At 34.3% G+C, this 16,248-nt stretch overlaps 1 protein-coding gene across 1 annotated transcript in view; it reads left to right on the plus strand.

Moving 5' to 3' along the window:
* Positions 1–16,248, plus strand: part of LRP1B (LDL receptor related protein 1B) — a 1,867,078-nt gene that overhangs the window by 1,001,290 nt on the left and 849,540 nt on the right. The window contains exons 13-15 of the mRNA XM_061135390.1: positions 4,371–4,590; positions 5,903–6,092; positions 12,848–12,970. Of these exons, the coding sequence (XP_060991373.1) occupies positions 4,371–4,590; positions 5,903–6,092; positions 12,848–12,970 (533 nt within the window). The remainder of the gene's footprint in view (positions 1–4,370; positions 4,591–5,902; positions 6,093–12,847; positions 12,971–16,248) is intronic.

Consider the following 16,248-nt stretch of genomic DNA (forward strand, 5'->3'; position numbering starts at 1 on the left):
GGATTGGAAGACAAGTCGAAATAGGACCATCTGAATTTGTATCCAAATAATTGTTTGACCCTAATATAAGTTGTTTTATTTTATTTTTTTATGAAGATGTGATTTAAGTTTGAAAAGCTCTATTTTAAATAGCATAATATAATTTTAAGCAAAAATTTTCAGAAAAAAACTGATTTATTCATATTTTTTCTACCATAATACCTTTTGCATTGTACACAAGGAAGCATCACAGATATTCTCTGCCATAATAGCCTATTAACAAAAATTACTCTGTTCAGAACTATGTTCTTATCTAAAGCTTCTGAACCAATTATAGAATTAATAAAGGATTTATTCATTTATTTCTTTATTAAAATACATTATTAAGTAACTACTATATAGATCAGTAGAAATCAGTAAGGCGATAAATGTCTTCAAAGATGTTGTAAAGCGGTGTGCTTGCTGTAAACACACACACACACCCCACACAATTTATCTATAAATTAAAATAGAATTAAATGCATACTTTTTTGGAATTTAGCGAGATTTTTAAAGTTTTAAAGTTCATATTTGGACTTTAGAGGATGGATAGGATTTCCTAATGAATTTCCTCAAAAGCTTAGAGTTTGGGTTCACAGGTTAGTCACTGTACTCTGAGGGGCAATATGAGTACTTGTTTGGAAGCAGGGGGAGTTAGTGGTGATTTTGAGGTAGATGAGTTCTTTAAGGCTAGAGCCGGGGACATGTGAAGGATCATAGCAGAAGGTGAGACTAGAGCTATGCAGAAATCTTTAATGTTGTAATTAAAAGCTTTGACTGATTTTACTGTCAACAAAATAATTAGAAGGTTTTGAGGATAAATATCACATTTTTTTTTTTTCAATTCATGTTTTAGGAAGACAAGTGAAAGGCATATGACAGGTCTATAAGAAACAACCCATTGGGAGTTCCCTTTGAAGAGTGATAAAAGACAGATGGTAGCATTTGTAATAGCAATAGAAATGTGAGGATTGACAGAGGAGACAGTGGAAGAATAGGATTGGCAGGGCTCAACAGTTGTCAAAATGGAAGGAATTAATTATGATGGAGTGTTCCTCAAGGTGATGGCTCCACATTAACTCCCCCTCTTCCAAACATTTCACACTTCACAATTTACACCAATAACTTAGAAACTTATACCTCCAGTTCTGATTTCTCAAAACATTGTCTCTAGGAAAAGATAAATGCAAAAACAATGCATATATCCCTCCAATCAGGATTTTCTATAACCCTCTCTCAAGTAAGAGCACCACATCCTCTATTTAAAAGCTAGATATTATCTCATCAACTCAATCAAGTTTTAAAGCAGTAAAATTTATTTTAATTCCATGACAGAAAATCTTATAGATTTAAAATTTGTGGGGATTGACCATCAGATAATACAATTTAAATTGGAGACATGATTAATATCAACAAAACCAAGTTTAATGTTACAGAGTATAAATATGAACAAGAAATAAGCCCTGCCCATAATTATTTGAACTTTTAAAATTTGAATTATCAGACATGCAACACCATCAAAATCAATACAAGTTATAAATGTTATAAATTCTATAAAATAAGTAAGAACTGTCACTGGGAAACAGAAGAAAGAGCTAATTTTGAGAGAAAAACTAGGGATAGACTTCATTATGAAATTGCATTTGACCAGGTCTTGAAAAATAGAGGTATATTTTTTGTTTTTGTAATAAGAAAGGACAGCTAACTTAATTTTTATCTGAGGGATACCCCAAGTCCCACCTATAAAAATATTTGTGAGCTCCTGCTTATTTTACGGGCTTCCCTGGTGGCTCAGACAGTAAAGAATCCACCTGCAATGTGGGAGACATGGGTTCGATCCCTGGGTTGGGAAGATCCCCTGGAGGAGGGGCATGGCTTATTTTATAGGTTTTTCTATTTTGTGTGTTTTTGAATGATCATCTTTGATAATGATTATATGGTTTCACAATGTAACTTTTAATCAGATAATGAAATGGGTAGGTAATGATCACATATCTAGTTTCTGTCAGATGTGCTGAGTGTGTGTGTTTGCGACCCTGTAGACTGTAGCCTGCCAGGCCCCTCAGTCCATGGGATTCTCTAGGCAAGAATACTGGAGTGGGTTGCCATTTCCTTCTTGAGGGGATCTTCCTGAGCTAGCCATCAAACCCACGTTTCCCGCATCTCTTGCATTGCAGGTGAATTCTTTTGTCATTGAGCCACTGGGGAGGCCCCATTTTTGTCAGATAGGCATCACTTATTTAAGTTTTGTTTTTCTTATATTTTGTTTGATTAAAAATAATCTCAGGTAATGAATCATATCACAAACAATTCTGTTTTTCAAATAGTAATTAAATATAAAATATGTTGGGCTACCCTCCTAGGTCAGTAAGTAAAGAATCTGCCTGCCATGCAAGAGAAATGGGTTTGATCCGTGGGTTGGAAGATCCCCTGGAGAAGGAAATGGCTACCCACTCCAGTGTTCTTGCCTAGAAAATCTTCATAGACTGAGGAGCCTGGCAGGCTACAATTCACAGGGTCACAAGAGTCAGACACAACTTAGCGACTAAATCACCACCAGGCTATTGAGAATTATCTTGTGTGTATGTGTGTGTGTGTTTATGTGTATGTTTGCACACTTATATATGTGTGATTTGGGTTAGTAGTCACAGAAAAAAATGCATTACTATTATCAAAAGGGAAACCTAGAGGAAAAAGTAATTGCAATTTTAACAAGTTGTAAATTAGTAACAACAAAGAACCAAATTGATTAGCTGTTTAAAATTTCAGGAAAGATATCAATAGAGATGAAAAAGTTGTCTATTTCTTTTACATAGTTGATTTATATAGTTGAATTCAAGTAGTTTTACCTAACTAGCACTGGATTAGAGCACATGAATCTTCTGTTTATTCTTAATTTGTCCCAGTAATAAAGCCACTTCAACAGGCATGATACAAGCTAAGCATAGTGCCATGTTTTTTTTTTTTTTTTTCTATGATTAGAATGTATTTTGACTTACTAAAGTCACCAATCTAAATATATTTCCTCAGGTCAAAAAGGAATATCAGCATAATCATAAACTGTTAAGAGAATTTAGAAAGAGCTTAATTGACATGAAAGAGTGGATGGTGTGTTACATTCTTAGCTGTCCCCAATCTGCTTGCTTAGATCACAGTAAGATTTTTAGTCATGAACACAGATTAGTCTGAAATTACCTCAGAACTTCTTTAAGATCCAGAACATGTGAGAAGCAAAGGTATTTAATAAGGGCACTTCCAAGGTTAGCAGCTTAGAAAAGCTTTGAAGCTTTATAAAGTTGTGTACAAGATGACAGAATTAAACCCTACACTTTAATTAGTAACTCAGGAACTTTCACATGACCCCCAAAAATACAACACATGTGGAGGGTTTTAACCTTATTCATGAGGCAGTTGGAACGTTAGCTCAAAACCCCCTCTCCCACTGTTATAGCTTACACAAAAGATTTGTTTTTAAAGGCAGATGCTTTTGTTTGAGATAGAAATTAAACTCTCAAGGTCAGTCAACCTGCTGTATTAAACTTATGTGCAGCTCAATCATCTTCTGTGGGTTTGGGGGGTAATAATAAGCAGCAATAAAGCATAGATAATTTGCATCAGGAAGACAAATTAGACCTGGCCAAACAAACCCAGTATGCCTCTGCCCTTTAGAACAAAGACAATCCAACTGCTTGTCTTAAAAAAAAAAAAAAAAAAAAAAAGAATAATTTATCTGGGCTTAAATAAAGTCTGGAGTAGATCATTAACTGTGCTATCATTCTCATGCCAGTCAACCTACTATTTAATCATATAACTGATTATATGTTTTTATAAGTGGACATTTAAAAATAGCAATGCCTCAAGAATCATTTCACAATCTTGGTATCAACACCAAAAAAAAAAAAAAAAAAAAATCAATATTTGGCACTTACTGTTAGGTTAATGAATAAACAAGTCTAGTAAGTACAATAGTAGTGGTTGTGGGTTTTCTGAAATGTGTCTAATTGGACTGGCTTTACTTCACAATTTTTGTTTCATTTTTAATTGAAGGATAGTTGCTTTACAGTGGTGTTGGTTTCTGCCTTACAACAACAGGAATCAGTCACAACTATATGTATGTATGTGTCCCCTCCCATTTGCACCTCCCCCCATTCCCCATCCCACCCCACTGCACCAATCTTAACTTCCCTGAGTATTTCATAGCTACCTCCTCCTTTGGGCAGATAAGCATTTAGATCGGAGAAAAAATCAGGATGTAATTAATTTTTATGGAGCTGCCAAACCTGAGGTAGCATCCCACTATACTGGTGGCCGGTTGAAATAACACACATGCGCTCTGGTTTTTCATGTCTTAGCTGGATGTATTGGACAGACTGGGAGGAAGATGAAATAGATGACAGCGTGGGAAGGATTGAGAAGGCCTGGATGGATGGCTTCAATCGGCAGATTTTTGTGACTTCAAAGATGCTGTGGCCAAACGGTTTAACTCTGGACTTTCACACCCACACATTATACTGGTGTGATGCCTATTATGATCATATTGAGAAAGTGTTTTTGAATGGAACTCACAGGAAGGTAAAAGACAAATGCTGCTGTTTTAACCCACCGGCTTCTTTCGGAGAGCCCTGTTGTGTTGTGTTAAAAATACTTTCAAGTTTATTTTTACCCCTCTGAGGTGGCTGCCAGTAGTCTCTGTGGGGTGGCTGAAGGAGGCTGAGCGTTAAGCTGTGCGGCTGGCTCTTGCCTCCGGGAGACCAGGCCCAGCTCACTGTGGTATGCTGGGATTTGGGGGATTTCTAAAAGAATCTCTTAGGCTATCAGAGCTGTTTGAAAATGGTGTTTCTACATTATTGATGTTTGCTAGGACAAACCAACTCAATTTGGTTCAAATATCTCCAAGTATTTGGAGCTGAAATTTAACCTATGTAATGTGACAAAGTCATTATAATTCACTTACTCAAATAACTTCATAACATTGGAATTGAAATACAAGAGTAGACTGAATTTCAAGTCCATCGATGTGAATAAATATCAACATCTTCTTGCCCCTATTGGTAGAATCATTGCAAAATGATTTTGAAGTTCTGTGAAACTGAGGATGCCATTGACTGTGTGAAAGAGGCAACACTGGCGAAATATCACTTCTATATTCTCTCCTATGGTCAGTCACCTCAGCACATATAGCCTTATGACTATATGGCTTCAATATTTAGCTAAATAGTAGGAAAATGGAATATGAGAAATTACCAAAATGTTTCCTTTGACAATATACTTCCTTCTTTTTTCCGAAAGGGTGCTTGCACAATTGACCAAGCCTATCTACTAAAGATTCTGTTTGAGAAATGTAGTGCATTTATCAGTTAAGACTATTTCAGTCATTGGTTAACTCTAATGATGCCTTAAATATCTTTCCCAAAATAAGTAAGATTGATTTGCATTTAACCTAATGTTACAGACTTAAGAAGTATTAAATCACTACCTTCCATCCATGGTGTTATAAGACCATGCTGTATGCCTTGACTATTGGATGAACAATATTGCAAGACACATAATGCTAATTACTCAGATCAGTTTCTATCCCAGAATATCTTATTGTAACATCATAAGAAAAGAGATAGGGAAGAGTATCAGACAAAGTTATTTTAATGTTTGTATTTCTTGACCATATGTATAATTTTGTGTATGAAAGAATTGAAATGGATGCAATGTATAACATGTCCTAAAAACAGGAAAATATGCTCACATTGTGAAATCCATTTTTCAGATATACTGAGAGAAAAGTTTTTAGTTAGATCATTGTTCTACTTATTTGAGTATTCTCTCTAAATATTTGGTTATGTTTCTAAAGGTCGATTCTGACTTTTCACAATGTGTTTATATTTTACAGATTGTTTACAGTGGGAAAGAGTTGAACCATCCTTTTGGACTGTCACATCATGGGAATTATGTGTTCTGGACTGATTATATGAATGGTTCCATTTTTCAACTAGATTTGATAACTAATGAGGTGACATTACTGAGGCGTGAAAGACCACCCCTGTTTGGCCTTCAAATTTATGATCCACGAAAGCAACAAGGTATTAAAAACCAGATAAAATTACATCTGAGTTTTACATATAATAGTACTTCACCGAGGTTGCATAAAGATTTTATTTTGACAGTATTGCTGAAGTTTTATGATCAAAGGTGTCTAGTCACTCCAAAGTCAATCAAATCTTAGCCTTTGTTACCATAACAATTTATTACTTATTGTTCAAAATATCCTGAGTGAGTAACTCTGGGAATTCTATTAGAGTGAAGTTCAAGGTTTTTTCCAGATACTTTCTTTTTCATGTCATTTACACTGGAGAAGGCTGTTATTTAAAGTAAAAGTCCTCAATGTTTTCAAAGAGTCAGTATTGTGAGAAGTGGAAAAACTTTCAGTGTGGAAGCAACATTATGGGAAAAGGTTAAAATATATATATATGTATAATATAAGGATAATAGTATTTTAAAAAATATCTTAGTATATTTATCTGATCAATTTCATATACATTTGAGGTATACTAAATAATTATAGATGTTATGAAAGTGAAATAATCTACTCTGATATTCATGTCTTATTAAATCAGATATGATTTGTATAATTTTTAATCTGCATGAGTTATTAACATTTATTAGGCTATCCACAAACAGCATTACTCAGAATTTAGGTAACAAAGAGAGTAGCATTTAAACATATCCATTACCATATGTAAAATAATAGCTAGTGGGGATTTGCTCTATGACTCACGGTGTTGTCTTATTGAAAATATGTGTTCAGCCAAATTGATTGATTATTTTTCATTAACTTAGGAGAAATAATCAATACTTTGAGTTTTCCTCCCAGAGCATACAATAGAATGTGGAAATGATGCCTGGTCAACATCTTTTTTGGTCAATAGACATTGGAATTAGATAACCTACTTTGAATCTAGATGCGTGCTACCTTTTTCTACATTGATTAAAGTGGTCAGATTATGAAATAAAATGTTCTCTGGTGTTCAAAAGCAAATATGTTATCATGTTACCATTTTCTGTCAGTGGTATCTATCTTTGCATCTTTTGAATGTTAAATAGTAATAAATATTTAGAAACATAGTAATCAGTGGCATATAAATTTTGATTAAATACTCTTGATAGACTTTTTTGAAGATAAATTTGTAATAGAGTAGAAAACCAAGTCATACATATCACTAATTCTTCATGGAAGGAAATAAGCTGATCTTATATAGCTTTGTACCTTGTTTCTCTACAGTATATGACTGTATTTACTATGAGGTATTTAAAGAGAGGGTTATAAAATTGTTCCATATATCTAATGTAAATGAAAAGGAAAGCTTATATTTATAGTATAGAGAGAGTATATTTATATATGGTATTCATATATATGCTTATGAGTATATGCATATAAATACATAGATGATAGCTAATATCACACACAACCACAGGAACACCATGAAAAACATTTCAGAATGCTATCAATCACATCTAAACTCTTAGACTTGGTGTTAGAAAATTAGTAATCAGGAAAAACTCTTATCAAATTACTTTGCAATATGCCAGTTGATTTCAGAACAATAGATATATAATCATACTAAACAGAAAGTTACATTTAGGAATAAATTTCCAAGTAATTCTTAAGGGCTTATGGTCAAAATGTTTTTATCATATCAAATTGTTTCTTCTCATTTAATTGAAACGCTTTCTTTCCTTTTCATTTACATTAGCTATCTAGAACAATTTTATAACCCTCTCCTAAAATAATTCATAGAAAGTATAGCATAATACTATAATACTTAGTATAAAACTAACACTCTTTTAGCTTTCTAGTTTCAGAAGTGCACTTGTATTTCCTGTATGTTTAGAGAATGAGATCATTAACTAAGGACAATATTCTTAAAAATGTTGATGAATAATTTCCCATATCAAATTAGAAGTAATAGATCAGCTTCTATGATAAATATATGAAATTTGTTGTCTAGTCATTAAGTCACATTTGATTCTTTCTAACACTTTAGACTGTAGCCCGCCAGGCTCTTCTGTCCATGGAATTTTCCAGGCAAGAATACTGGAATGGGTTCCATTTCCTACTCCAGGGGATTTTCCCAATCCAGGGATTGGACCCGTGTCTCTTGCATCTTCTGCATTGACAGTCAGATTCTTTACCACCATGCCACCTGGGAAGCCCTAATATCTCCCAGAGTTTGCTCAAATTCATGGCCACTGAGTCGGTGATGTTATCTAACCATCTCATCCTCTGCTGCTCCCTTCTCAGGCCCTCAATCTCTCCCAGCATCAGTCTTTTACAATGAGTCGGCTCTGCTCATCAGGACTGATCTCCTTTAGGATGGACTGGTTGGATCTCCTTGCAGTCCAAGGGACTCTCAAGAGTCTTCTCCAACATCATAGTTCAAAAGCATCAATTCTTTGGTGCTCAGCTTTCTTTATAGTCCAACTCTCACATCCATACATGACCACTGGAAAAACCATAGCCTTGACTAGACGGACCTTTGTTGGCAAAGTGATGTCTCTGCTTTTTAATATGTTGTCTAGGTTGGTCATAACTTTCCTTCCAAGGAGGAAGCGTCTTTTAATTTCTTGGTTACAGTCACAGATGGGACCAGATGCCATGATTTAGTTTTTTGAATCTTGAGTTTTAAGCCAGACTTTTTACTGTCCTCTTTCACCCTCATCAAGAGGCTCATTACTTCCTCTTCACTTTCCGCCATTAGAAAGGTATCATTTACATGTGTGAGGTTGTTGATATTTCTCCCAGAAATCTTGATTCCAACTTGTGATTCATCTAGCTGGGCATTTTGCATGATGTACTACTCTAAATATCAGTTAAAGAGCAGGTGACAGTATACAGCCTTGTCATACTCCTTTCCCAATTTTGAACCAGTCAATTATCCCACGTCTGGTTCTAACTGGTGCTTCTTGATTAAGAAGATTCAAATCCTAAAGGCACTAAAAATGAGTTCAGAATGGATATTCCCCTCTCCCCACTTCTGAAAGCCTGCTGGCTCTAGTAATTATCTGAGGAGTTGTCAAAACTTTTCACCATGACAAGGCTGTGATCCATGATGGGGTTATGAAATTTACTAACTAATAATCAACTGTGATTATAACTACCAGTAAGTGGGCTAAATAGTCTTATTTAAATCTCACAGAAGACACTTAATATAGGTCCTATTAATTTATATTATACATATGAAAAATCCAAGAGTCAGGCAGATGTAGCCATTCTCCTCAGAAAACGAGGAGCCAGGGATACATTAGGGTTCAAATTCAAGCTTATCTGACCACAAAATAGTTTTATGTGATTCATTTATGTAGCCATTTTAATTTATGAAAATTATATAGCTACTATATTTTTAGATGGGGAAAGGGACTTTTTAAAATTATTGTAATTTTATCATTATTAAATTTTTATTCAATTAATTGTTTTTAATATAGAGTCCCTGGACTACACATTTATAGCATCGAGGATTCAACAATCTTAGACTATAACGCACTAGTATATCAGATACACCGTTAAAAATAAATATATTTAATCTGCCTTAAAATGCAAATTATGTAGCAGAGATTGTATGTATTCTTACTCACATAGAAACAAGATACTTTATCTTGTTTCAACAGACATATCTATCCACATATTTTGTACCTTGTTTCTACACACACAAATCACTGTTACTGTCATTCAACTTGCTAACTAGAAGTTTCATTCATTCACTTACACAGTCTGACAGACACTGTAAGGGGCAGAAGAATCCTACTTCTCCTAATTATCAGATTGAGGAAAAAAGGCAATGTTTTTGGTCCAGACAGACCTTTTCTTTAACTTCATTTAAAAAACTTCGTCATTTGTTTTCCTTGCATATTTCATTTTTTAAAAAGTACTTCCTAAATGATTTAATCTAGAATTTTAGTTTGTTGTTTTCAGTTATTTTTCTGACCCTTATTGATCTAATTTTATTTTGTCATATATACAAGTTAGAGTATTAGAGCATAAATTTTAGATTAAAATAAATTCTTATTTTTATATATTTAGAAAATATATGAAAAAAGAAATAATATGACTATTAGTATTATTACCTGGAAATGAATAATAATTTGTGCTCTATATCCTTACTTTTATAATGATTACATATATATATTTTTTCTAAATATTAGAGAAGTCATTTAATTCTTTAGATCTTCAGTAGTTTCACCCACAATGAGATGAAACCTATCTTTATAATTTTATTATAAACTTAAATTAAAATGAAAGTGTATGTAAGGTAACTAACCCTGGGATTGATGAATTATGGATAGTCAAAATGAAGCCTATCAATATGTTAATGAGCACTTTCATTGATATTTATGTGTAAAGATTTTATTGCTCTTTGCAGTCAGTCATGTTTTCAAGAAAATTTTTTTTTTTTTTAAAGTGAAAGTGAAGTCGCTCAGTTGTGTCCAACTGTTTGCGACGCCGTGGACTGTAGCCCACCAGGCTCCTCCATCCATGGGATTTTCCAGGCAAGAATACTGGAGTGGGTTGCCATTTCCTTCTCCAAGGAAAATATTTTTATATGACTACTTTTGCAAGGCATTAATGTTTCAGTAAAGAGTATTATATAAATCCTATCTGGAATATGTTTAAGTGATAAATTCAAAAAAACATTGGGATATGACTAAAACAAAAACATTTTAAGCAGTTCTAATGAGATATGGAATTATTCAAATTAATTTAGGTTTTGAATTTCTATCATGACAGTACAAATACCAATTTCTCTCTTTCAATATACTGTACTCACAGAAAAGGAATATACTTTAAATCTTGAATATAGTAATTTATTTCTAAATACTTAAATTTAAATTTTATATTCAGTGGCAATAATAAGTATTAAACATGCTGTTGAATTAAAGAGTGTGACTTTCAGCATATATTTTTGGTAGGAAAATATAGCCTAATATTGTTTTTAGTACTTTCTTCTTTTCTTACTGCTTTAAATTATTCATATACTTCTCAAAATATTTTGAGTTAATTCTCATTTTCCAGATTCTATATGTTACTAAAATATTCGCTGTGTAGTTTAATCCTGTACAAAATGTGCATAATGTAGACAGAACACCTAAGCATCCTATGAAGTATTATATGTTTATTCCATTGTCTTGGAATAAATATGAATAAATCTGGAAGTTGCTTAAAAATGTTCTTTATTCCCTGTTGGAAAAAACCTAAACTGAACTTAACTTCCTTAACTTTTAAAAATATATATAAATGTACATATATATATATATATATTTAATTTTTATAAACATTGCAAATTGAATTTACTTCTCAGAATAATGAGGAAAAAATAATTATACACTTTAGATTTTTTTTCTGATCTGAGGACACAATGATAATCTATGGGAGTGAGTTAAATATTTATTGCATAGAGCAATATTTCAAGTTTTTTAGCTCATTTATTAATACTCTTCATAGCACATCTAACCCCTGAAGCCCTGAGTATAATGGCCTAGTCTATCACTTTTGTCACATTTTTGGCACTTGAACTTTAACTGCCAATACAGTTTTAATCATCATATTATTGACTATATGTCTCCCAGCAATTAAAAGTCTTAATTTTTAATGTTTGAGTAAAATATTCTGATGTAGTTGAAATGTTATTTATTGATGTCTTGGAAAGTGCAAGATGTATACATAGTGTAAAATGATCTTGGCCTTTACACTGCCATTTGGGCTGCTGGTCTACACATATGTATCTCAGAAAAGAGACTTTCCTCCTCATCTTTCCAACTTGTAGAAATAAATAGCGTCAAAATGATGACAACCTCAATTTTACTTACTTTGGCATACACCTTTATAGAACAGATTCTCCAGCTTCTTCAGAAATTTACCTCAGTTTTATCTGAGTCTCCAAGGGTGCCTCACATATGTTCATGAATAATACCACTATGAATTTCCCTTCAAGCCTGCTTTATTGATAGCAGTCGGATGTCTCTTCAGTGCCTCGGCTGTTTCCTCCCCGGGGACAACACTTTACCCTTGTGCATTGTACATTCTCCTGATGCCAGTGAGGCTGCTCATTTTTAAGCCTTCACAGACAGCCTGCGTTCCTTGCATTCCTTAACGCACTGACATGCCAGTGTACTCCTTGCAAAAGAGGAAGGAAGATCCCTCCCATCTCCCCAGTACTTGTTTGCTTTCTGTTTGCTATTAGTCACTCAGTTATGTCAGACTCTTTTCGACCTCATGGACTGTAGCCTGCCAGGCTTCCCTCTCCATGGGATTTCCCAGGCAGGAATACTGGAGTGGATTGCCATTCCCTTCTCCAGGGGATCTTCCCAACCCAGGGACTGAACCCGGGTCTGCTTTATTGCAGGTGATTCTTTACCATCTGAGCCCCCAGGGAAACCCTTTCTGTTTATTTGGTATTCAAAGGCACATCCATAATGCCTGTCTGTAGTCTACTTTCTGAAGAACTCAAACTTGCATATACAAGGCCTCTTCTAGGAATCTGTCCTGGACAGACACCATTTAATCCACTCTTTCTTTTTCTCTTCTGTTGCCTATCTGTACACAGACCCCTATATCTTCCAAGCAACAAGTAAATTCCTTTTATGTACCAGTGCATCATATTTTTTCAAGCCTTTTTGGATTTCATTTATGATTCAGCAGGAATCCTGATGAATGTGTCCATGGTATATATGTATGTACACTTGTATGCCTACAAAACATCTCCTAGAAAGAACATGAACCCCAACCGGCTAACTTGTATGGAATCAAGAGTCCTCTAACATAGTTTCTTCACTCCTCTCGCAGGTGACAATATGTGCCGAGTCAATAACGGAGGCTGTAGTACACTGTGTTTGGCCATCCCGGGAGGCCGAGTATGTGCCTGTGCTGATAATCAACTTTTAGATGAAAATGGGACCAATTGCATATGTAAGTGTCTTTTCATGTTACACTCATGGTTTATCTGTCTTTTTGACGAACAATAGCTGATGAAACCAAAGGAATTAAAATCAAACTTGGAAAGAGAAATTCAGATAATAACTTAGGTATAACTATTTTTAGACTATAAATAATTACAGGAATTAATATCTAATATGCAAATGAATAATGATAATAGTGCAGCTTAGCTGAGTATCCTGGTACTGCTGCATCTATCTTGTGCTGTGCTGGGGTTTGCTCAGTCACTCAGTTGTATCTGACTCTTTGTGACCCCATGGACTGTAGCCCACCAGGCTCTTTTGTTCATGGGGATTCTCTAGGCAAGAATGCTGGATTGGGTTGCCATGCCCTCCTCCAGGAATAAAACCAGAGTCTCCTATATTGCAGGCAGATTCTCTACCAGCTGAGCTACCAGGGAAGCATCTAGCTTAGTAAAAGTTGAAACTAACTATATGCCACAGAAGAAGATATTTCTTGAAATTGTTAGGGAACCTCACCATCAGTAACTGTAACTGCATATAAATGAAAAATCTATTTATAATGCCAGTATTGAATAATAAACTACTAGGGCATTTCAATGTGTATCATCCAGTATAAGAATCCAACAACTATTACCTATGATTATTATCAGTAGTAGAAATAATAATAACTTCTATGATATATAATTATAAGGATCCACATCAAAATTCCCTAGTATTTTATTGTTCAATAATGGCATTATAAATAGATATAGCTTTAGAAATCAACATTTTTATTATTTTGTCCACATCTTTTCTTCTCTAAAAGAAATAAGATGTTGCAGATTAGTTGAAATCTTGTTTATTACACTTACTACTTAATGACCAAACAAAATTTGTCTTCAAAATTCTAGAAATGTTCTTTATAACTAGAGAATATTTTGATCTAATATACTTCAGAATACAAGTATGAATTTACCCATGAGCAAGGTTTTTTTCCCTCATTATTTATAGAATTAAAAAAATTGTCTATATAAGACACTGCCTGTAGGAAATAGTTCTCTAAGGTGTACGTCCTTTGATTCATCAGATGGTATCCCTCCCTTTGTTCAGTGGTATTATTTAGTAATTTCTGTTTGGTTGTTGTTTGCTTACATCAGAAGAGAAATCTACCAAGACCTATAGTTTGGGAACAGACAGGTATTAAACATTGCTCTGAACAGCACAAAGTCTGTCCAGTTGCCTGGTAGATTAAATCTTATCTTAGTTATTGGGATAAATGGTATGATTCATGTGTATATTTCTCAGTTTGATTTCTAGCATAGATCCTACTAAGATTATTCTTCTGGTACAAAATGAGATTCTTTGCTACTCTAGCTGGATGACTTTGCCATTAGAACAGATGACATGCACACACACAGACGCACATACATACAAAGATAGTAACCTTTGTGGATCTTCACCAGGTCCATTCCTGCCTTTGCTCTACCCCAAGAATTCCTCTCAAAGATGGAAAGTAGCACTATAGTGTCTCCTTTTTATGGTTGCCACAGACGTTACCGTCAGTACTGGAGGAGCAAAGTGCATTTCATTCTATCTAAAGATAGATGAGCTTATTCAGTTTCAAGTGGAATAGCTTAGAGAGGCTTCTCATCGAATATCAAATCTCGTCTTCTTGGTCATGCAAAAAAGTCAAAATTCAGTAAAGACGGTGTCAATAAAATGATCAAGAGGCTGATTTCTCTGTAATCTTAAGAGATTTTATTTTTCATCTTTGTTTTTATCATGGGTAATTGGAAGGAAAGTGTATACATCAGGTACTAATAACTAGATGACTTTTTAAGCTTTAAATTTTCTAATTAGCTCTTTAATTTTAATTGTGTAAATTATAATAATATGTATTATTTACCTCCCTATTTCCTTTATTCTCATGCCCCATTAAAAATTATGGATTCCTTATGTGTTGGCATATCTATACCTACATAAAAGACGTATCACTGGGTTATCTCTGTGTGAATAAAAAGTAGGTGACTTAATACTATGTACAATGCTTGTCATTTAGCTGATGTTAAGAGATTTGATATGATAGTTCATATGTGACTATACATCTGCTGAAAGTTAAAAGGAGATTTCTGTGAGACTATTGGTGTATTTTAATATTTATAATTCATGGATGAGGTAACCCCAATTCAATTAAAGGGGATAGAAATAGTATTTTTATCTATAGATGTTACACTGCTGCTAAGTCACTTCAGTCGTGTCCCACTCTGTGTGACCCCATAGACGGCAGCCCACCAGGCTCCCCCATCCCTGGGATTCTCCAGGCAAGAACACTGGAGTGGGTTGCCATTTCCTTCTCCAGTGCATGAAAGTGAAAAATGAAAGTGAAGTCGCTCAGTCGTGTCCGACTTTTAGCGACCCCATGGACTGCAGCCTACCAGGCTCCTCCGTCCATGGGATTTTACAGGCAAGAGTACTGGAGTGGGTTGCCATTGCCTTCTCTGAAGATGTTACACTAAACAGTGTTAAATCATAAAAGCAGGTGAGTATTTATTTGAGAATTTGTTATTGCATTGGAAGTTTAAAATTTTACTAGATTTTTCATATGACATGAAACTTATCTAGATTCTTTTTTAATGTAATGGGGAAAATTAAGAGAAATATTATAGTAACTAATTTATTGCAAAAAATTTAAAGTGTGTTTATATAAATTATTCCAGTTTCTATTCACTTAGTAGCAAATTTTTCATAAAGATATTTTAGCCTTAGTTTGCAGATGAGGAAATTAAAGTCCAAAAAGGATACAAATACATGGAGTTCATGGTTGCAGACTATAAGGCAAAACAAGTATCAGTGTGTCACTAACCTCTCTTTAATGCTCATTCCTCTGGGCTTCTGACTTAGTTTAGGCCAGATTACATACTTGTGAACTGATTTCAACTGGAATAACATTTTAACCGGCTTTAAATATAAATCTGTAGCAAAACAAAAAATGCATGTTGCAGTCATTGAGATATGATCATCCTGCTTTTAGTCATCCTCACTGAACTGGCATCAAATGAACAAAAACCCATTGGCAGATGGTCAGGCCAGAATTAGACACCAATAGTTGTTTCTCAATGAACTTGTGCCAGAAAGCAACGCCAGAGGAGGCATTCACCCAACAGAAAAATATTGGTATGCTACATGGTTGATTAAGGATGCATTCTAATGCCATGCCTGGAAGGAATTAAGAATGAAAGTAGGCTGGGCTCTTCGTTTTTGTGAACCTCCTTGTGACATGCTCAAATCTTCTCACAATTAGAAATGAGG

The sequence above is a fragment of the Dama dama genome, chromosome 33, assembly GCF_033118175.1.
Source record: "Dama dama isolate Ldn47 chromosome 33, ASM3311817v1, whole genome shotgun sequence".
NCBI classification, from domain to species: Eukaryota; Metazoa; Chordata; class Mammalia; order Artiodactyla; family Cervidae; genus Dama; species Dama dama.